This window comes from Fusarium proliferatum (assembly GCF_900067095.1).
Source record: "Fusarium proliferatum ET1 genome assembly, contig: FPRO_scaffold008, whole genome shotgun sequence".
Classification (NCBI taxonomy): domain Eukaryota; kingdom Fungi; phylum Ascomycota; class Sordariomycetes; order Hypocreales; family Nectriaceae; genus Fusarium; species Fusarium proliferatum.
Genome location: NW_022194797.1, coordinates 1,230,168 through 1,252,089, shown reverse-complemented (window position 1 = coordinate 1,252,089; position 21,922 = coordinate 1,230,168). Strand labels below are relative to the sequence as shown.

General features: G+C 49.0%; 9 protein-coding genes and 2 non-coding genes across 11 annotated transcripts; 6 read left to right on the top strand and 5 right to left on the bottom strand.

The window, feature by feature from the left end:
- Positions 1 to 279: 279 nt before the first annotated feature.
- FPRO_14171 (uncharacterized protein) lies at positions 280 to 1,709 on the top strand (the record flags this gene model as incomplete). Its single annotated transcript, XM_031219166.1, has 4 exons — positions 280 to 577; positions 628 to 890; positions 943 to 1,057; positions 1,114 to 1,709. 4 exons carry the CDS (start codon positions 280 to 282, stop codon positions 1,707 to 1,709), a joined length of 1,272 nt encoding a protein of 423 aa, XP_031084952.1.
- A 260-nt stretch (positions 1,710 to 1,969) lies between these two features.
- Positions 1,970 to 2,068, top strand: tRNA. Its single transcript is given in 2 exon segments — positions 1,970 to 2,007; positions 2,025 to 2,068. It is a non-coding gene; the product is annotated as a tRNA-Leu (tRNA).
- A 44-nt stretch (positions 2,069 to 2,112) lies between these two features.
- On the bottom strand, positions 2,113 to 3,063 carry FPRO_14170 (uncharacterized protein; the record flags this gene model as incomplete). Its single annotated transcript, XM_031219165.1, has 2 exons — positions 2,113 to 2,936; positions 2,988 to 3,063. The coding sequence occupies 2 exons, from the start codon at positions 3,061 to 3,063 to the stop codon at positions 2,113 to 2,115; spliced, it is 900 nt and encodes a 299-aa protein (XP_031084951.1).
- A 492-nt stretch (positions 3,064 to 3,555) lies between these two features.
- On the top strand, positions 3,556 to 4,551 carry FPRO_14169 (related to reductases; the record flags this gene model as incomplete). The annotated part of the gene is made up of 1 exon (XM_031219164.1): positions 3,556 to 4,551. One exon carries the CDS (start codon positions 3,556 to 3,558, stop codon positions 4,549 to 4,551), a length of 996 nt encoding a protein of 331 aa, XP_031084950.1.
- A 982-nt stretch (positions 4,552 to 5,533) lies between these two features.
- On the top strand, positions 5,534 to 6,264 carry FPRO_14168 (uncharacterized protein; the record flags this gene model as incomplete). Its single annotated transcript, XM_031219163.1, has 2 exons — positions 5,534 to 5,918; positions 5,975 to 6,264. 2 exons carry the CDS (start codon positions 5,534 to 5,536, stop codon positions 6,262 to 6,264), a joined length of 675 nt encoding a protein of 224 aa, XP_031084949.1.
- A 1,728-nt stretch (positions 6,265 to 7,992) lies between these two features.
- On the bottom strand, positions 7,993 to 8,108 carry rrna31. Its single transcript, XR_004093493.1, has one exon. It is a non-coding gene; the product is annotated as a ribosomal RNA (ribosomal RNA).
- A 1,398-nt stretch (positions 8,109 to 9,506) lies between these two features.
- On the top strand, positions 9,507 to 10,235 carry FPRO_14167 (uncharacterized protein; the record flags this gene model as incomplete). The annotated part of the gene is made up of 1 exon (XM_031219162.1): positions 9,507 to 10,235. One exon carries the CDS (start codon positions 9,507 to 9,509, stop codon positions 10,233 to 10,235), a length of 729 nt encoding a protein of 242 aa, XP_031084948.1.
- A 2,213-nt stretch (positions 10,236 to 12,448) lies between these two features.
- On the bottom strand, positions 12,449 to 13,842 carry FPRO_14166 (uncharacterized protein; the record flags this gene model as incomplete). The annotated part of the gene is made up of 5 exons (XM_031219161.1): positions 12,449 to 12,848; positions 12,901 to 13,041; positions 13,094 to 13,211; positions 13,264 to 13,633; positions 13,696 to 13,842. The coding sequence occupies 5 exons, from the start codon at positions 13,840 to 13,842 to the stop codon at positions 12,449 to 12,451; spliced, it is 1,176 nt and encodes a 391-aa protein (XP_031084947.1).
- A 2,218-nt stretch (positions 13,843 to 16,060) lies between these two features.
- FPRO_14165 (uncharacterized protein) lies at positions 16,061 to 17,925 on the top strand (the record flags this gene model as incomplete). Its single annotated transcript, XM_031219160.1, has 2 exons — positions 16,061 to 16,597; positions 16,651 to 17,925. 2 exons carry the CDS (start codon positions 16,061 to 16,063, stop codon positions 17,923 to 17,925), a joined length of 1,812 nt encoding a protein of 603 aa, XP_031084946.1.
- Positions 17,926 to 18,247: 322 nt separating this feature from the next.
- FPRO_14164 (putative cytochrome P450 (involved in C-22 denaturation of the ergosterol side-chain)) lies at positions 18,248 to 19,958 on the bottom strand (the record flags this gene model as incomplete). Its single annotated transcript, XM_031219158.1, has 3 exons — positions 18,248 to 18,283; positions 18,340 to 19,588; positions 19,642 to 19,958. 3 exons carry the CDS (start codon positions 19,956 to 19,958, stop codon positions 18,248 to 18,250), a joined length of 1,602 nt encoding a protein of 533 aa, XP_031084945.1.
- Positions 19,959 to 20,778: 820 nt separating this feature from the next.
- FPRO_14163 (uncharacterized protein) lies at positions 20,779 to 21,908 on the bottom strand (the record flags this gene model as incomplete). The annotated part of the gene is made up of 3 exons (XM_031219157.1): positions 20,779 to 21,436; positions 21,489 to 21,613; positions 21,669 to 21,908. The coding sequence occupies 3 exons, from the start codon at positions 21,906 to 21,908 to the stop codon at positions 20,779 to 20,781; spliced, it is 1,023 nt and encodes a 340-aa protein (XP_031084944.1).
- Between the last annotated feature and the right edge of the window lie 14 nt (positions 21,909 to 21,922).

Genomic DNA, 21,922 nt, shown 5'->3' with positions numbered 1-21,922 from the left:
GTGTTATTTCCTCCAGTCGAAACACATGAATCAGTGTTAGGCACTCCACATGATGCGGTCGATTATTGTGACCTGTCCAACATCTAATGCAGCCAAGGGCCCGGAAGCCGTGATGATTCACAGACTATGAATCATAATCCTGGGCATTCATCCGCTTTCGTATGGTTTGTCAGAGTTGCAAAGTAGTATAAAGAAGGGAAGCAGAAGCCTTCTCAACCAAAGTGAATCATATTACTTAACATATCTCCAGCAACTTTCGCCCACCGTATACTCCTTGACATGTTGTTCAGTACTATATGCGCAGGACTTCTGCTGCCGATTGTTGCAGCCAAGGTGTCATATGATGGCTGGAAAGCTTTCTCCATCACTGCTCGCCCGTCCGACAAAGATATCCCGAGCCTTCTGAAAGACATCTATCACGTCTCTTTGAGCTGCGGGCAAAATCGCAACGTTTTTGAGGTCGCCATTCCTCCTGAAAAACTGGATGCCTTTAAGCGTCTTGGCCTGAAAACCGCCGTTGTGAGCGATAACATGGGCGCCGAGATCGCCCAGGAGGGAAGCTTTGGGCTCTACAAGGGTAAGTAACCCCAGTATCTTTTCACCTCATGCATTACTGATAGTTGGTAGCTACCACCAAACTTTCCGGCGATAAGGCGAAGCTACCTGATAAATCTTACTTCAAGTCCTACCATAGCTTCGAGCAGCACCTACAGTTTCTGTCCGATTTGCAAGCCTCGTTCCCCAAGAACTCGGAAGTCTTCACAGCTGGTGAGACTGTACAGAACAGAGAGGTCCAAGGGATTCACCTCTGGGGCAAAGGCGATAAGGGAAGAAACCCTGCCATCGTTTGGCATGCGAACTCTCACGCACGCGAGTGGATCAGCGGAATGGTAGGAAACATCCAACTCAGTAGAGGGTTGTGGCATTCTAATGCTTTCGCAGACCGTTGAGTACATGGCGTGGAAGCTTGTCCAAGGTTATCAGAATAAAGATCGTCTTGTTCGAGATACACTTAACAACTACGACGTCTACATCATTCCGATCGCAAACCCCGATGGTGAGTCTTCGGAGGTCTCTTTGGAACATGAAACACGGATGCTGACTGCTTCATAGGCTTCGTCTATACTATAACTGACGACCGGTTGTGGCGAAAGAACCGACAGAAGCGAGCTGGTAAGAAATGTATCGGCACCGACCTCAACCGTAACTGGCCTCATGAGTGGGATATCCCCGGTGGTTCCTCCACTGATACTTGCAACGAGACGTATCGCGGCATGAAGGCTGGCGATACTCCTGAAAACAAAGCTCTCGTCAAGCATACCAAATCAGTTGCGCAGAAGAATGGCATCAAGTCTTACATCGACTTTCACTCTTTCAGCCAGTTGATCCTCCTTCCGTACGGCTACACTTGCGACACCAACATCACCGATATCAACGAACAGATGGAACTCGCTGGCGGCGTTGCCGACGCTATCAAACAGGTCAACGACTTGAACTTCTATTACGGCCCAACTTGCCAAACCATCTATCAGACTTCGGGTGGAAGTAGTGACTGGGTTTATGATGTTGCTGGAGCAGAGCTCGCTTGGGGTATGGAGCTTCGGCCCCAGAGGTTGAGGGGCAATGGGTTTGTTCTTCCACCGAAACAGATCGTTGAGTCTGGTGAGGAGATCTGGGCTGGAATGAGATATCTCTTTGAGAACTTCTGAGCAGACAAGCTCGGATACAAGCCCCAGGGTTTTTGTGGGCAGTGCAAATAGATCGCAGTCAAATTGCTACGAGGTTGGCACCAGTTACACCATTGTCGATTCCTGACTTCCACGAGCAAAGTCTCAGATAGTGAGTCAACGCTCTCTCGAATAGAAAAATTTATCACAAATACAATTAGAGAGTAATTCAACAAAAGACATGCGCATTGTGTCGTGTGCTGCTCAAGAACTCCGATAAATGCTTTGTCATCAAGCATATCGGTGAGATGGCCGAGTTGGTTATGGCGCCAGGTTAAGGTCAACCTTAACACCAATTCCTGGTGGAGCAATCCTCCTGGGTTCGAGTCCCAGTCTCATCAAGTTGTTCTTTTTGCGCTTCTTTCTTTTTATGCCCAATTGCTCCTTAGGAGACACGGACAGATCTCAGTGGTTGGTCCCCTCGACTTTGTCTCCAAGTGTTCGAAACTTGAACCAGATCCTTGCACTCTCCAATCAACCATGACCATTTTGCTAGGAAGCTTGGAGTAACTTCCCAGCTCTCGCTGAGATGCGGCTCGCCCCATAAGATCATTCCAGCATTTTCTTTTGGTTCGTTTCCTCCTTCTAACTTTTTGTATGGCGGGACAATGCACCTTGTTGACGGCACCGCAGGAGGTAAAATGTACACGTAATCACCGACCAAATCCTCCAGAAACTGTATGTGATCATATATGAGTTGCTTCCGAATGAGATTGTCTCTGAGCTCTGGAAACGGGAGGATGTCGATCCAGCAAGGATGTGGCGAGGTCATCTGGATCTGAGTTGGCTCAAGGCGAGTTGGTAGTGGTAGATGTTCTCGATCAATGGATCGGATGACGGCGATGTCGCAGTATGTCTTTGATTGAGGCTCTAGTGTTGGGAAGTCGAATGCTATGATAAACTCGGCAAACAGTCTCAGCATTTTCTTGTTGGTCATCATGCCTCGGCAAACATTGTAGCTGATGAGATGAAGAAGACGATGGTCAACAGAGATGACTACGCCGCTGTTGTAGTTAGATCGGTTCACTATGGTAAGCTGCTGTGATGGCGACTCTTCTTCTTCTTGCCTGGATGGCGCTATATTCTTGGTCGAAGCAGTCTTGGGTTCTTCTTCATTTTTTGCGTCGATACCGATCCTCCAGCGGTCAACTCGATAAGGGCGTTTGCCCGGCCCATTCCTATCCTCATTCTCTCTCCTCAAGCGGTCCCCTGAAATGACATTTAGTACCAATGCAGCTCAGCGGAGATAAGGTTTCATACTCCGCGCTCTCTGATTCAGCCGGTTCTGTGCCCGCTTACGGGCCTTGCGCTCCTGGTCATAGTCGGCAGCCTCCATTGCTCCTGTCAAGAGTTTAATGTGGAGATGAGACGATTGGAATTGCGATACCAAGGAAGGAAAAAGAAGTCATCCATGACACGGAGATATATGCCAGTCTCATAAAGGAAAAAGACGTCAGCCAGCTGACAAAGGGTTGAACTCCGCCAAACCCCCAAACTCCGACGCTAACCAAATCAGGTAGAAACTGTCACCCATGATGCATCATGATCGCAACTAGGGGTCCGGAATTAAGCGGTAGTTGTCGAAAGCCTAAACCTTGTCATCGTCGTGCGTGCATCACTTGTGAATTTGAGTGGTTTGATTGGTTACTTCGATGTTGATGTCCTGTAGGTTTAGTCGCAAGATCGAAAGTTGTTGGAACATGAGGTGACTGAATTAAGTATATAAGTCATGCCTTGTCTACGAACTTGAGGAATCGAATCTCCTTCAAGCTCTCTTCACATTGCAACATCCATCTCTCAATATCTCTATCTCATATACCAAGACAAAATGTCTCGATACTCTGCCGCACATGAGGACACCCAGGGCCCCGGCGACGCCAGACCTACTGCCCTTCAGATCATCAAAGACGAAGGCGTCGAAGGCAAGCTCAAGGGCAAAGTCATCGTCATTACCGGAACTTCTTCTGGTATTGGTATCGAGACTGCCAGAGCTCTCGCAGAAACTGGCGCCAGATTATTCTTGACTGCAAGAAACCTGGACAAGGCAAAGAAAGCCTGCGAAGCATTCTTTGATGCCAGTCGAATGGACTTCATCGAGCTCGACCTGACTTCCTTTGACAGTGTTCGTGCTGCGGCCAAGACCGTATTAGATAAAACCGACAAGATCAACATTCTAGTTGAGAATGCTGGTTGCATGGCTGTCCCAGAACTTGAGCTCACAAAGGATGGCCATGAGATGCAGTTCGGAGTCAACTACCTCGCGCACTTCTTGTTCTTCGAGCTTCTCAAGCCAGCCTTGCTCGCGGCCGTGACTCCCGAGCTTAACTCTAGAGTCGTTGTTCTTTCTTCATCAGCACACCAGCATGGCGGTATCAACGAATCCGACAACTATAGCTTCCAGAAGGGCGGTTACGACCCATGGCTCTCCTATGGTCAATCAAAGACGGCTGATATCTACCTCGCCAACGAGATAGACCGTCGATATGGTTCCCAGGGCTTGCATGCGACAAGCGTTCATCCTGGAGGCATCTTGACCGAGCTTTCAAGACATATTCCCCCGGAAGTCCTGCAGTCTCTCGCTAGTAGCGACGCGGCTAGGAAGATGTTGAAGAACCCCGAGCAGGGAGCTGCGACGACAGTCTGGGCGGCTATCGGCAAGCAGTGGGAAAACACTGGAGGAAAATACCTGGAGAATTGCCAGGAGGCGCCTCCAGCTAAGCAGATTGATCCTCACTTCGGTAAAGGGTATGCGCCACATGTTTATGACCCAGAGCGCGAGGCTCGACTTTGGGAGGACGCGCTCAAGATTGTTGGCTTGGCTTGAGGATTAGGCGACCGCACGAGAGTACGTCGTAGATGGTACAGATAGAGTTAATTCAACTCGATGTTGATCATTCCCAGACCGCCATCGTGATCGCCTGTGCTACCAATATCCCCGTCTCATTTGGCGGCGGGTTGTTGCTATAGAAAATGTCGGAGATGGGACCTGCACTACGGGTACGTAAGACGAAATGCGCTGTAGCGCGCGAAGCCATGTCTTAGCTGATATGCACAGTGCCCGTTTGGTCAATCAGCCAGCCACCTGAAAGTCAGCTCTCAGGCAACCAAAAAAAGACCGTCGGATCCCTGTAAGAATGGCTGGTTGCTGTGCTGAGGGTTGGCCAAATGATGCCCGTTGTTCTGCTAAAAGGTTCCATGCATGGGGAGCAATCAACTAATTCACAAGGCTTACAGCCTAGCAACGCACTAAATCGCGGAGAGGTTGCTGTCTCACCCAGGTCTGGAACAAAACACGGCAGCGAGATTCGATAGTGCATCTTTAGGCCATCTTTCATCAGCGCACGAAAGCTCAACGAGCATCAAAATTACTTGGGGCATGAGTTCGACCCTCAATCTGACCGCGACCGCTTTTTTCATGTGCTTTTCAATTACTCCAGGTCGGGTCATTACGTACCGTAATTACTTTGTTGAGGCCATGTGAATCTGGGCATCTGTATCACTCACTGCCGTTCTAACTCATTTGCCGGCATTCCTGCATTAGTCGGCTGTATCCTTGCACCAAAGGAGGGGAGAGTAAGACATTCTGCTCAGCTCGGATGCGCCGTCTGAGGCCATCAGAGAGTAACAGCGGAGTCATCATGCAGATCTCAGCTCGTCAACAGAGACACAATATCAATAGATTCACATGCGCTCTTGGCTTAGACACGGCTCATATGTATAAGAAGATGCATCTGTCCTTTGTTCCCGAGGGCAGCAGCTCATCTCCAAGCCCATATTCCTTGACGCGATAGCATAGTTGATACAAAATGCTTGCCTCTTTTCTCCTCTCGTCGCTGCTGTGCCTCTCCACAGTCTCAGCTCTGCCCAATCCAATTGTCGCTGAGAGAGCAGCGTGCGATTGTTCCGGCACTCGCGACGGTGGATCCAGCTCCAAAGACTACATCTGCCGCGATGCTCGGCTCGGCCCTACCAAGCTCCCAAAGAAGCTCCCGCTGAGCGCAACCGTCGAGAGCTACAACCGCTTTGGTGGGCTTACACCAATTCAATTCCTCCAGACATGGACAGACGAGAAGGGCAACTACAAGTACCCTCCGCAGAATGGCTTCCAGCTTGACGCGAATGGCAATGCCATCAACGGCAGTATGGTTCTCCAGGTCGGAACTCTCGTAGATCGATTTGGAAGCGAATATGGTAAGTCGCGTCGCTTCGCCTCGATCCAACAGCACAGTCTAACAGTAGTATTTTAGGATCGTACGTCTCTGCTGCCTCTGCTCCCTACTCGCAAAGAGCTCTCCCTCCCTCGAACTTGGCTACGAACCCCGACACCCCAGACTTCCCGTACAACTATCACGTCTACCGGGTCATCAAGCCTCTTACAGTGGTTGGAGGACCTATCGCGCCTTGGTTTGGGCAGCCCGGTCTCGGAGCGCAGTTCTTCACTGGTGAAACTGGCAATGTCAAGTTTCTGATTGAGCAGAACTATTTGCAGAAGGAGGATCCGTCAGCTCTTGTTTACAAGTCTGATGGTTGCGCATAATTATTGGGATCGGATTGAGGTGGGCTTCATGTAATGATCTTACGATGAACGACTTATGGATATGTCAGTCCATTCGAGTAGATAATGTCAACCGGAAATAATACTGTCGCTTTCAAGCGCTCCATTCATTCGAGGTCGGCATGCGACAAATAAGCGATGCGAGATTGCATTCAGTCATGATGTCTTCAGTCGAGGTGGCCAAGGCATCGAAGGACATTACTCCGTATACTTCAAGAAATTACTTTTTTCGGCTGACAGGTTAGTTTTGCAACCATTTTGATCATCGCAGACATTTTTGTGCTTGAGCCAGGCGGATATACACATGGCAACCGAGTACTCGATAACCCAGAACTCGGAAGTTCTTGGCGCAGCGAATTGCGGCCCGGATATATGCAGTCTTTCTGATGGGGAACCCTCTCGAATGTGACGTCGGACGAATCGATCTGTGATATCGCGAGGCTCGCCCACGTGTCCCGTCCCAGCTTTGACACTCAGCGACGAAGAAACTTTATGATGCGACCTGAAGAGGCGCGGCAAATGATGCGGTTAATTGGTGCATCTTCAACCCCTCCAGAATTATCTTTGCACTGCCTCGAACTCTGTCAATTGTGGCAGGCAACGATTGAGGCAAATTGAGGCAGTGGGAGCCAGACTTTCGTCTACTGGTCAATGATGCTGTGACGCTTTCGCTTCGACCAAGCGAAATGAACCTTCACCCAGCCACCGCATTTTCAACCACCAAATGCCTCAGGTCCCGAACCATATTCTGCCAAACCTTGGTTTTCACCGCCCCGGTCTTCAGTATAAATTTCTCGTCGAGCCCGCCAAAGCTACGCTTCTCTTCTTCTTTTCTCCTTAGCTCTCTTTGCCTTTTGGCTTAGATCAAGTGTAGTATCTGTTCTTTTCAGTTTAATCTCTGAAAGATGTCTAAGGACATCAATCGTGATTATTCCTATTTTTGGCCAGCGGACGGCTTCCTCTATGCTTGCATATGATCCCGTCCACAGTGTCCCTAGTATTACACTGCCTCTAGGTGACGCGAACGCGCGCTTGTTGAGCTCCATCCCTTTTCATTGCTTTCTTGGGCTTGCCTAGGTAGTGAAGAAGAGTGTAAATAGTAAATAAAGGGCAGAACGCGCTGAAAGTGTCTGTTGCTTGGACTCGTCGCGCTATGTTCGTTTTGCAGTGATAAGATGTCCATGCTTGGTTTTTCAGTATATATGGCTATGTCAAAAATTTGATGTTTGCAATATGTGCAATGTGTCGTTAAAGCTCCGAAGTACACAAATCTTCAGAAGGGAGCTCGCTATCCGTTAAACAACTTGTTATGTGCCTATAAAATTCATATGGGCGTTTTTTTTTTTTCGAGGGCCAATGAGTTGTTAAGTTCTGTCTGTCGTGAGCGATTTGCAGATTCTTATTAACATTTTATAGCGTGAAATATCCTTTACATTGCTACATAACACGATTAGAAAGAGCGATTCAGCTCCAAGACCATTAAAGCATAACGGCATTTAATATCACATGCTTTGTCTCTTATTCACAGCATCAAAGAGCACATCTAGGGTAAGAGATTTAGCCCAGCTGCAAGAGTAACATCAGGAAATTACCCGGTAATCCCCATCCAATTAAAGTTGGTTGCATCACGTGCGCTCTGGATGCAGACTGGAAAATTCCTCCCATAAAGAGGGTCTGACTTATCCTTCACCACCAGCAAAAAGAGAATTCAACATACAACAGCAGGGATTCGCTGGTCGTCACCGACCCAACTACTAATCCGCCGGTTAGTGGCTTGACTATGGGAGAGCAGACGGGATCCCGTATTTTCCACTACCTATGGTCGTATGTGCTTGGTAGACCTGCAACTGCAGGTCATAAAGACAATAGCCTATTCACTACTGCCACTGTGCATCAGAAAACCTCTGTCAGCACCTCAGTTCATGTCAGAACCGATTTGGTCTAGAAACCTGTGAGCAACTTTAATTCTGAAGTCGTAGATCTAAAGACGTCAGCGTGCTGGAGAGCCTGAAACCAAAACCCGCATAAACGCCAACAGCCGTCTACATCAGACGATTCACCACCGTGTTACTGGACCATCTCGTTTCACACCTCCATCGACATGGCATCCCGTCTATCCAAGCGAGAAGAAGCAAAGAATGCTTGGGAATGCAAACACCGGGCCGCGTAACCTTGTTTCTTGAAACAGGGCCACGGGAAAACTCGTCCATCTTGGTCAAAGCTTGCATACATCTCCACCGTGACACGATTCATACCACGATGACATCTTGATCCATGGCTATTGCGATCGAGCGGTTCGCATCTTCTTGTTTCCCTGCTCATCCCAATACAGTAATAAGCACTCGACCTCTCCGGCTTGGTATCCATAGCAAGTCATCTGAACTCGGCCGTGCCGCAGATATTCTCCTATCTATAGTTATCGTGATGATTGCATGCTGCATTGCCATTATATGCTTAACCAACCCTCCGGGAAGCTACTTTAGTGCCATGCGATCAACAGGAATTAAACCGGGAGGTTTCCCTCTGATAGATGAAAAACTCGCCGTGAAACAGGACGAATTAAAAAACTCAGTTTTCCACGAATCAAACTCTAAATACGCGTTTCGCCCATTATTTTCGCATACTGTCACTAATAAATCTGAGGCGGCTATGGAGACACAGTACCCGTCCAATCTGTTTCAGGCAAGATCTCGCCAAGACGTTGCTTTAGACAGGCGGATAATCGGGCTCACGTTCCGATTTTTCTTGGTCATTTTTTGTTCCTGAAACATGACACAGCGAATCGACAGGCGGCTCTTCTGTCCGATGGCCGAAAAGACGCAATGGATCTGATGCTACACTGCAGACCGAAATAATGCCAGGCGATACGCCAGCTCTTAAGGCGAGACGCTTGGCTACTACCCCCTTTAATATCGGCCCTCTTGATGTGGCTGTCGATGACGATCCTAGCTCCCTTTGGGAAACACGGATGCTGATACTCCTTTCGATAGGGCACGAATTCGTCTAGTTCCAGTTTTATCTCCGTCGACCAAAAGGGTCACCTTGTTTTGTGTATAGACTCACAGGAATAGATGCTCCATGTAGGTATTATGGATCAGATGGCTATATAAATGTGAGAGAGTCTTGTCGAGATATTCCAAACCAGCCTTCCAGCAAGCTTCTCTTCACTTCTCACCAATCGACCTTTGCCCAACAAACCTTCTTGTCTTTACTAAACCGCAAACATGCACTGCAATCTCTCCCTCGGTGTCGTGGCTGCTCTCCTCGCTGGAGCCAACGCCCACGGTCACGTCGCAAAGGTCATTGCCGGTGGCAAGGAGTACACCGGTGGTATTCCCCACGGTGCTCCCTCTGACGCTGTCGGCTGGGCTGCTGGCAACCAGGACAACGGCTTCGTCTCGCCCGATGCCTTCAAGACCGCCGATATCATCTGCCACAAGAGCGCTAAGCCCGTCTCCAACTCCGTCGTCGTTGCCGCTGGTGATGTTGTCACTCTGAAATGGGATACCTGGCCTGAGTCTCACCATGGTCCCGTCACTGAGTACCTCGCTCCCGTCAGCGGCGACTTTGCCAGCATTAACAAGCAGAACCTCCGATGGGTCAAGGTCGCTCAGAAGGGTCTCAAGTCTGGCAACAACCCCGGTGACTGGGCCTCTGACGATCTCATCCGCGATGGCTTCTCGTGGAAGTTCACCGTCCCCAAGAACCTCAAGGCCGGAAATTACGTTCTCCGACACGAGATCATTGGTCTTCATTCTGCTGGCCAGGCCAATGGTGCTCAGGCCTACCCCCAGTGCATCAACCTCAAGGTTACTGGCAGTGGCGGCCAGGCCATCAGCGGTGGTGGTGACTTCACCACCTTCTACACCCCTACCGACCCTGGTATCCTCTTCAACCTCTACCAGTCTTTCTCTTCCTACCCCATCCCCGGCCCTTCCGTCCAATCTATCTAAGACGCTTCCGAGATGGTGCAGACAAGTGGTTTCTAGTCCCCCACGTCGAGCTTGGGACCAAAGAGCTGGGCAACGGGCATGCCTTGGGCTCTGATATTCATTGGTTGCCGCTAGTCGGTTCACGTTTCACAAGCAGCAGAGCTGTGTTGTCCATGTATCTACATTTATGACCCGTACAAAGTTACCTTATGCAATGAACATATTGAATCTAAGCAAAAGATCCGCTCCCAAATAATTCACGTAGTATGATGATATCAAAGAACTAGCCTGTCGAGTCCAAGCCCGCATCGTAGTGTTTCATGCGCTAAAAAAGTTCCCGTTGGCGCTTAAAACTCTGACCATTATAAGCATTTCAGGCTGAAACCAAGGCTTATTGCCAGCATGTAACATAATGACTGTCTGCATATGCAATGTAACGCTAAGGATGGGCTGACTTGGAGTCGGGAACACCGCTGCAACATGTTAGCAAGAATTGCTGTCCGAACTCGGCGGCAATGGCGGGCAGAATAGCGACAAAAGCCGCGGCATTATGCCAAATTTATTTACGAAACAAAGAGATAAGCTTTTTTGAGATACGGCATTCGTTTCTAGGACCTGGGCATGTCGTTCAGTTGTCGGGTCTTAGGTTCTGATGCATTATTCGCCAAAACACCGCAATCATTTACTGCGCATGCCGCCCTGCAATCACGAGGGAACTATTTGACTGGCTGCCTCTAACATAAGCAGCATTCTTTCAGATAGAATCTAGGAGTGCTGTCAAGGGAGACTGCAAAAGTACCCGCTGTGTTCTCACCGACTTTCCATGTCATACCTCTTTCTTCAATGAACGTGGACATCAATTCCCAAGAAAGCAACTCGAGAGTTCCTTTTCATGATCCCGAAGCATCTTTTCATAAAGGATTCAGCTACTTGAACGATATATATCTCTTATACAGTACCTGGTTGCTCTGTAGACGACAGGTACATAGTGGATGAGTAGAGAGCAACTGTGCAAAAACAAATGCGTGACCGCTCAGTCCAGGTTGCTCTTACACTAGATTAACCACTCTTCGCGTGACTAAGTCGGAATGTCTACCCTTGTATTCCAAAAGAACTCTGTATATCGTCGGCGAAGAGTGGTGTAGGGGTATCTACCTATAACCTATAAACCTTCTAAAATCCGAACCTAAATTCCTAAAACTCTCTTCCCTACTCCACTCTTCGTTTTTTGTAGTTCGCGAGTTCGAATTTGCCATGGAGTGTTCTTTTTGACCTTTTAAGTTATATACAATATGCTTTGAGCCGAAGCGTTGCTATCGATTCCAACCCCGATGCATAACTGCAAAGGTTTGGCATGGAAGATCTTTCCGACATAGCATGTCTTATCTTGACACTGGATAGTTCATAGTAACCTCATAGTCTAGGAAACATATAGGAAAAGTGCTATTATTCTCAGGTGGCCTGGTATACGTATGCGAAGAGGGGGCAAGACGGTTACCTATTTCTCAGCTGGTAATGGTGATATTGTACATAAATAGATCATCATGACTGATACCGGTTTTCTCAACATTGAGAGAAGGCTTCGAGTATTACTTGAGGGGCGTATGATGGATCGTAGATCATATATGCTGGCAAGGAACAGATGATGTCGAGAAACAGTCACGGGGTAACATGCCGTGAACACTGACACAATACCCCAGGACTACTGACTAGAATTTGCATGATCAGTGGCTTGATATAATTTTCGTACTATCTTTGATCTTGTATCTAACGGGCTCGATTCTTTCGTAACTGTACTATTAGTTTTGTTCCAGGAGACCATTAGTAGCTTCTGCGATTGATAGACCTTCCAATTTGTATGATAATGCAGTGCGACTAAAGAGAAAGAAAGGAAGAAAGGAAGAAAGGAGCAACAGTATGTATCCTAGATCGAATAAACGTTGTGAGCCTCCGCTCAAGTCTGAATCTCTACTTAAGCTGATTGTTGTGACTGTTTATACTAATAATGGAAAACGCGAAAAAGAAAAAGAGCACATGAAAGGAGCTCAAGACGCCAGCATCAGCGAAAGTGAAGAAAGTCAAGAGGCTGAATCTTGCACAAAGTGTTCTGAAAGCTCAAATTGTGCCATCGGGAGCCCCTTCTACTCTCGAGAGTTGAGGAGTGTTAAATGTACATCTATAGTACAAATGAATACACACGGGCCAGTGACAGTAAACAATATAATTAATCTAACTTAAAACGAGGGCGCTCTTTCAGCATTTTGATGCCCGGGTTTCCCTTGCGTTGGCGGCAACCCCCTAAGCTCTATAGAATTTTCATCGCTAAATGTACTCAAACGTTCGTGGTGAACTCTAACTTCTTCGGTCTTCATCACGCCCCCGGAACTCATAGACATCTTAGTCTGGCTTTGGCTTCCGTCGGAGTCGTCCTGCAGATGCTCTTGCGATTCTTGCCACCCTGACATGATGACGACCGAATTTCGACCATAGCGTGAGTTGGGGTTAAATCGCTTTGACTGCCGAGCATTTGATGCCCCGGCTGTGTTTCTTGTGTCGACGTCGCGTGGTGTTGTATTGGTCCTGTTACGGTTATAGCTTCGTGAACTTGACTTGAGTTCTCGATACAGCATACGGCTATCTGAATTAGCAAGGCGGCCACGTGATTGGAAAGGGGATTGTAACATACAGAACTGGAATACAGATGGCCATGATGGAAGCGGCAGGCTCTGTCAAGGTCCAGATCGTGAGGTCGACACGGTCATAGGTGATGTCCTCACTCTTCATGCTGACGACCAGTACAGCCTTGACTATACCAGTAATTCCAGCGCTTTGGTGTGTTAGTAACTTGATACTGTATGCTGATGGTACTTTGTACTCACATGGCACCTAAACTCATAGCGACAGCAACGCCAAGACGCTCTCGTCTACGCATGGTCATGCGCATTAGGATGACCCATGGTAATAAAGCAAGAACGAAGTCAAGAATCGCGGAGTAATCTGAGAAGTGTGAGTCGCCAACCACAATCATTGTGGATATCCAAGGACGTACAAGCAGCGAATAGTTGGAACGTGAGAAGCTTCGACTTGTCCCAGCAAGTTCCAGGTACGTTGTGATTCCAAACTCTCTCGAGAGGCGTGCATTTGGCGAAACCGAAAATCCAGACCAAGTTCATCGAGACGTTGATAGTGACGATAATAAAGATGAGGAAGTACTTCATCCATGCGTTGGTGGCAATCCGATATAACGTGATAGCGAAGGATGTCTTGCTGATTGTCGTGGCCATTATACCAAAAGCAGCTCCCACAATGGTCGTCTTGTTTATTATTATGAGGTTCTCGTCACTAATCGTAGCTGCGTGCCGTCCGAAGCCGAGAGATACGAGATATGTGTTGAGGGAGACAGAAATGGCGAGCGCCACCTATACCCATGGCATTCAATGGTCAGAGGCAATATCAAGAGAGGCTTTTGCAGATAACTTACCCAAGCCGCAATAAGGCACCAATCATCATGCCATAAACCTTTTCCTCTCCATAGTTTGCAGTAAACACGCAGAAACAACAAGATGAGACTCAGCAGGCATAGAGTCCATATTGACACCAGCAATCTGGTTCCTCGTTCATCTTCCATTGTAAAGCTCAAAGAACGAGAAGACAAGGGAAATAAAAAATAAACGAGACGTCAAGACATGTGCGGCAAGCAATGGTGGGAGAGCCAGACGCCGATCCGGATTTCGGGCAGCGAACAGCGGGGATCCTGGGAATAGTGGTCCCTGGGGTTTTATATACAACGTCGCAGTGACTCGCCCCCCTTGGAATTAACCTCGATCAAAAGGTCCCCTCCGTGGGCAATCGTGTCATCAACATCAGATTCAGTAGGGATTGACAGACGTAGCGGCCGAACAGATGGATTCATTACTGGGCTAGCTGGGTCAGCGCTTTGATCGCGCACCCACCAGGATAGGGCTGCAGCGGAGGGATTGGCAACAGGAACCTCCCTAGCCTCTGCAGCGCCCCTTTTTCTCCTTGTCCGAGCCGACTTTTACTGGGTTGATCAATGAGAATGGCTACAGTGGTCATTGCTAAGTTTGGAATAGCGGACCAGTGCCGCTATGTAGACTGATGATTTTGGTGCGTTGGTGGCTGAAAGTATGGAGTTGGGCCCTTCTGCCGTCCACTGATACGTCGGAGAAATTCGTTCCCAGCTCAGATCTAACAAATGCCTGTCTTCAAGAGCCGAGTTTCCCGAGGCCGACCGGGTATTGCATGCGAGGATCAAACACACTGCCAAGCGAGACGGATATTTAATCCAAGGCCCTTTCACCTTATTCATAAACCTGGTGAAACGAGACGTGTTGGCTGCTTACTGACTTACCTGCGACATGGGTCCATGCTGATCCGGGTGCAATTCCACGTGTGTACCAAGGAACGACGATGATCTTTTCTTTTCTCGAGAAAAAACCCAGAATCATGGGACCAACCTCGCCTGAACCGTGTTCTTGACAGATCTTACAGGTCAGAAAAAGCAAGCGAAAGACCCGAGCTCGATTAATTGTCACTGCTCGGCGATGAGAACCATGTCGGATGTAACCCTAGAGGAGCAATGATTTACAAGCCCTTGACGGAAATCATGGTTACAGAGTGGGAACGAGTCCAGTATTTTAATGAACCGCGTATCAGCGCATTGATCATTGACCTGTCAGCGGAAATCCATCCCGGAGCAACCCACACGATCGTGAGACCTAGAGAAAAGTTGAGCATCCTTCGTCTTTCTAGCCTGCTCACTAACCGCCAAACGATCTCACCAAGGGAAGTTTTTGAGGTACCCGAAGCGAGCCAAGACTCTAAAAATATGGATTTCTTTTACGAAGGTCCATAGATGGAGCGGGGGATTGTCCGGATCCCCCGTGCGACTCCATAATGATGGAGCATAATCACCATAAGCTCTTCATGAATTGACCCAGAGTGACTCCATTCAGTGTCCGTCTCTCGGTGCCGTCCCTTAATCACGCAACAATCCCTTAGCGAGTGACAGTTCAGCATCGGCTTTGTCCTCTAGGGGGCTACGTCCGCCATTTTAGGGCGTTTTGAGCATCACCTAGCCCGCCGTCTAAGCCTATTTAGGGACTGGTTGCGATGTTGGCGGCCCTTTGCCTCTAGAAGCAATCTTAACCTTCTGCCAAGTGCCAACGGCTTTTCTTTTCCTAAAGGCCCCGGGATACGGGCTTCCGGCGCAGGGATTTAGGTCAGTTGGTCCAGCGAGTTCATGCTGGCGAGTGCTTATAATGGAGAATTATTGCAGTAGTCAGTAGAGTTATTTGATGGTTCATGGAGCAATCCTTTTTGGGAGATTTGCAACTCGAGATGTCAATGACTCGAGATCGGAGCATCATGTGGGGGAGCTGAACCTGATCGGCCGCACTTGGTCGGTGTTGGAGAAAGAATATGGAAGGGATCGACAGACCTACCAAAGCATATTTGCTCCCAGGCAGCGAGATATTCTGTCATGCCCGCTCTATCCGTACCGTTCTCTGTGAGCGACAAAGTGGGAGTTCTTTTAGGCGATTGCTGGCTCTTCTTCGGATACACAATCCCTGGGGCAAGAGAATGTAATTTCACTCATGTCATGACATGGTAGACCATGTCGTTTGTATGGACGATGCTCCTTTCTCACGGCCCACCAGGCCTCGACGTCCGTTGAACTTAAAGACAGCGATCGACACGACAAGCCACTGATGCAAGTTTCTTAAACGAGCTTCCTCATTTTTTCTTCCAGACGTTGTCTAGAAGCTCAGCTCGCGATCCTCACTGCACGCACCTTGTTAGTCCCTTTGTCAAGACGCTACAAGATGCATTCCTCAAACACACTAAGCCTACTCTTGGCGGCTTTCTCTGGTTATGCTTCTGCCCTTCCCCATTACCCTGCCCCTCCTGTTCCTGGCGTTCCTGGTGATCATCACCCTCCCGGACCTCCTGGGCCTCCAGGACCTCCAGGACCTCCCAATCCTCCTCCCCCTCCATCTCCCTCTGCTCCCGCTCCCGGCCCTCCCCACGTTTCCCCTCCAGGCGCTCCTACTGCTCAAGTTTGCAACGGAACCTACCAGGGCAAGCATGACACCACGTATGATCATGATCTGTTCCTTGGCATGCCCTATGCCCAACCTCCCGTAGGCCCGTTGCGTTTCTCTTCACCCAAGTCTCTTGATAAGGCATGGAAGGGACCTCGATCTGCCACTGAGTTCGGATGGATGTGCATTGGTTACGGCTCTGACACCCAGAGCCTCGGTAATCCTGTCAATGAGGACTGCTTGACCATTAACATCGTACGACCTTCTGGTGTCAAGGCCGGAGATGAGCTCCCCGTTGGTCTTTGGGTTCATGGCGGCGTAGGTTCCCGTCTTATATACCTAATGCTATATTATGACTAACAATATGACAGAGCTACACCAACGGCGGTTCCCGAGACCCTAGGTACAACCTGAGCTACATCGTTGATCAATCTGTCAAGGAGGGTAAGCCCATTGTCGCTGCCTCCATCAACTACCGTGTGTCGCAATGGGGTTTCCTCTTCAGCGAAGAGATGCAGAAGGAAAATGCTGGTAACTTGGGCTTCAAGGATCAACGCCTGGCTATGAGATGGCTTCAGGACAACGTCGCGGCCTTCGGTGGTAGCCCCGACAAAGTCACTATCTGGGGAGAGTCTGCTGGTGCTCGATCCCTGGGTATGCAGCTTGTCGCTTACGAGGGCCAGCACAACAACCTCTTCCGTGCTGCTGTTCTCGAGTCTGGTAGCCCTGTTGCTCTATTCAAAGAGGCCTCTGATTGGCAGGAGTATTATGACGCTCTTGTCAAGAAGACTGGATGCGACTCTGCCTCCGATAACCTCGAATGTCTTCGTGGCCTTCCTTGGGAGACCCTCAATAACATCTTCAACAACACTACCCCTCTCGGCGTCACTCTCCCTACTCTCACTGCTGTTATCGACGGTGACTTCATGACCGCCCAGGCCTCTAAGCTCCTTCTGGCTGGCAAGTTCGCCCACGTTCCTCTTCTCATGGGTAACAACTTCGATGAGGGCACTGCCTACGCTAAGAAGGGTATCAACACTACCGAGCAGTTCCAGTCCTGGCTCTCCAGCCTCGGCCTTAGCCAGACTCAGGTCGCTACTGCTACTACTCTGTACCCTGACATCCCTGCTGAGGGGATCCCCGCATCTTTCATTGGCCGTCCTACTAACGAGTATGGCTCCCAGTGGAAGCGTGCCGCCGCCTTCGCCGGTGACTTCCAGCAGCACGCCGGACGACGTCTCCTGGCCCAGGTCTACTCCGCCTCTTCCATTCCCGTCTTCTCCTACCTCTGGAACGTTTACGTCAATGGCCTTCCCGCAATTCTTGGAGCTACCCACTTCCAGGAGGTTGCTTTCGTCTTCAACAATGTCAAGGGCGTCGGCTACAAGCCCAACCCCTTTGAAGGCAAGCCCGAGACTTTCGTTGAGCTTGCTGACCTCATGAGCAAGATGTGGGTTTCTTTCATGCATGACTTGACCCCCAATACCGTCAAGACTGCGCCCAGTCATGTTACCTGGCCTCAGTACACCCTTGCAGACCCTCTTAACATTGTCTTTGATGTTAACAAGACTGACCTCAGCTACACTGCTGTCGACAACGTCCGAAAGGAGGAGGTCGCTTTCCTTCTTGACAGTGTCTTTGCCTAAGTTCGTGGCCAGCAGTCAACGCGTTGGCTTGCTGTAATGTATAATATGGCACCATTCTAACATCATTTCTAAGGATGTGTCGGCCAGACAGCCGAAGCCCTTCAACATTTTGTATATAGCTTTATCTTCCATTCGTATTAGCGAGCATCTAGCCATGACTTGAATAGATCAAAACATCACATAGTCACACAATATTTATCCGTAATCTGCAATAGTTTCTCATTCTCGAGCAAGTCATTTGTCTATTCCACGGTCGACGCACAGTCTAATTACCGGACGCTACCGAGTTCGCAAGCGCCTTGCCCCGGTAGCGAGCAACAATCTATCCTCTGTTGGTGAAGACTAGCTGGCATTCGTCCTGATAGCGTCAAAAGTCAGTGCACGATATTGTTACTGAGCATGCGATTAACTTACCTCAGGAAACAAAGTAGCAAACACTCTGATCTCTTCCGAGCGGCTTGTGGCATGATGCACCCAGTCTAGTTCCAGAGAAGCCTTGCCAATCATGGCCGCCATAGTAAGCGGAACATACCTGCGAGCCAGGCAATCGTGAGGGCCAGCTCCAAAGACAAGCCAATTTTTTGTCTTGGACTCGGCATCACCAGTGATCCATCGGTCAGGGTCAAAAGTGTCAGGGTTTGGATAGGCTTGAGGATCATGAAGCGCGGGATAGCACGTAGGGACGATGAGAGTGCCTTTGGATACTGTGTACTTGGGTGTGACGGGGAAGGATTTGGTAGCCTCATAGGGGACAAATATGACAGGAGGACGATATCGAAGAAGCTCTTTGATGACTGCGTTGGTGTAGGGAAGGGACTCGAGCATTGATAACTCGAACGGTTGCTGCTTGTTACCATTTCGTGCGGCGAGATTCTCTTCTCGAAGACGATCGAGAACATCGGGGCGTTGAGCGAGGACCTGGAATAGCCACGTAGTAGCGCTGCTGGAGGCGTCTTGGGAGGCGAACAAGAAGGTGAACATAGTCTGCCCGATTTCATCGTCTGTAAACTCACGAATCAAGTTTCGTGGTTTCTCAACTCCCTCCTCTCCCGTAGCAACACGCTCGTGGTATTTCTTGGACTCCATCATGTGCAAAACCCATTGATCAACAATACATCGTGGTTCAGCACCAGAAGCCATGTTAGCCTTACAAGCCGCAGCACACTTTGCAAACTCCGCCAGCACAGCATCTGCTGTGCGCTTTCCCTTCCAACACTTCGTAAAGGGAACGTAGACGGAGAGAGGTACGTTGACGAGCTCAAGGGCGGCCGTGACCTCATAAAAGTCATCAGCGATCTTCTCGACAGCATCCTGAGATATGTAATCTCCAAAGAACGTTCGACAAGAGAGAGCACAATTGATCTCTCGGAAGAGACGCATGAATGCCATAGGCTTCCACTTGTTGGCAGCGCTTGCTGCTACGAACCGGCCGAAGTAATCATCGTATACCTTCTCCTGGACGGGTAGGTAAGTGCTGAGTGCTTTGTTGACGAAGAGCCCGTTCAGTCCTTTGCGGTACTCAGTATGTGCCTTGCCTTGAAGGAAGACCCAGGCGCTTGGTCGCAGGAGTGTTTCGGCCATGGGGACGATGCATGGTTTGGCGTATGTTGGGGATTTGAACACTTTGTGTGCGATATCTCGGTCGGAGGCGAGGACGACGAATCTTGCAAATGATATGAGCGGATTCTATCGTGAAGAATGGGGCTATTAACTTACTTGTGGAACACTGAAACGCAACTCAGAGGACCGCTAGCCCATTGAGCAAGATAGTGGTCGAACTTGGGATAGAGGGCTCGGATGAAGGGGCCCATGAAAGGGATCTTGAAAGCTGGACCGGCAATGGGGCCCTTACGCCAGAGATACATGCATTGGTCGTATGCAATCAAGACAACAAGGATCGTGAGGAGTATTTGAGTGTTGCTGTAGCCATTGAGGTAGCTTGTGAGCAGCCCATTCCCTTTGGATATATCTGTCAAGGTTAAGCTGGCGTTACTGATAGATGCCTCGTCTCTGGGGCTGATTATAGATGCCATTATGGGAACGAAAGTGAACGGAGCAACTAATCTATGCATTGAAACTGGTACAGATCCGGGGGGGATAGAGGCCTTTTAAGGAAGGACTCAAATCATGCTGGCCCAGCACAAGGACTGTCTAGGAACTTAACATCCAGCACTGATCGGATCTTACAACAAGAATACGAACTCCCAGAGGACGCCTCGGGTATTGGACGGAACGGCATGTAATACAAAGGATCTGACTATTTTGACTTGATGCGTCTCCCGGCATGGTCGTCGAAATGCGATGGGCTGATGTTGCTAGATTCGAGGTTACTGCATCTGTACTAGACTCCGATCTGTAAGGTGGAGAAGATGACTTGTGTATCTATATCATATCGAATCTGTCTCAACGCTCAGCCAGTTCCTCTGAATCGGTATCAGGCCATACAAAGAACGTCTCGCTTCACCTCGTACTTGAGTGCCACCTCCCTCTATGGAGGGATCTCCAAGTCCACTTGTAAGCCATAAGAAATTGCATCTCAACCTTCATTGGTATATTCTATTCCGATGTCATTGCTGTCAAATATGCTTGCCGTCGTTGGTCCCGGTTATAGCGTGATGCCTCGCTTCTTTATTGCCGCTCGCTGCAGCATAGCTTGGCTTCCTGACATCGCGGAGACTAGTACTCTTTAGGACTAGTCTCCGACCGAAAATCATGAAACCGAATACGCAATTGCTGAGCCGCAGCAGCCAATTTGCGAACCAACGTGTCGTACGTTTTTTGAGAGCGTCTCTGTTTCCGTTTTCAGGACTTTCGGACTTTGTAGTAATTATTTCAATTGATATTTGTGCGTGCTCATGTCAGAATTGCTTCCCACTGTTGGCGGAACACTTCTGCACGCTCTGTCTCTAGCCACAGAATGTTCTGTAAATGCACAACAACATCATCCCAACACTGCAAGCCCATCGCATTTGCTGCGATTTTGGCTGCGTAAATGAGCCATTGTATATCTGTTGGGTCCGTAGCCGAGATAATTGTGACTGAGAGTACCCAGATCTGCAAGGAACCGAAGAAGACGCTGCCCGTTTTGCCTGCTAAAGGCTGGAGCTGGCTCTTGAGGCGCTGAATAATGCTGTTGGCAAGCTCTGTATGCGTATAATAAGTTGTGCCATGTATGATGAGCATGTAGAGCGCTATCGCGCATCGCAGACACTCGGATTGAGGCGAGTTTTGAAGTGGCGGAATGAGCAAAAGCTTGTGAACCACGAAACATGTAAGATCGTGAAGTTCGGTGCCTATCAAACTCAAGGCGTTCGGTTGGTGAAATATGCCGCGCAAGCGAGTCAGAATATCTCCTATCTCGCGATTGAGGAGAAGAGCGTCGACAACAGGGTCTTGGATCTCAAGGAAGGATGATGCGAGAAGCCATTGCAGTGTTGGACCAACACCATCTCCAATTCCGAGATCGTCCTGTATTGCATATTGAGGAGAGCCTGTGACGAGCAACGATACCCTTTGTGACGAATTCAGCAAGTCATTCGCGGCGGTAGGAAGATGTGACTCACCAAGCAATCATCCTCGCGGTCAATGGACTTACTTGCTTCACTTGATCAAGCCCACCTCGGATCCCAACAATACGTTTCGCCCCGTCTATATGCGCTCTACTGGCTTCAATATTCCCCTTTCCATGCTAAACGCAGGAGTCAATTAACAGAGTCATAGTCGGTCTCGAAGAAATTACTCACTTCTATGGCAGCCAAAGTGACAACGGAATTCAAAGTCTCATCTTGAATAGCCAGCAACGAACTCCCTATCTTCTTCCGTATCAGAGACACAGAATCTACCATGAGAAGTTCCGATATAGGGAAGCCCTTCTGGGCGCGTCTCTCTTCATCTAACGATGCCGTCTGTATAGAAACATGGAACAATGCTGGATCTGCAAGAGCCAATGGCCACCAAGAGACGATGAATGGATTTGAGGACATGTTGAGATCCAGAG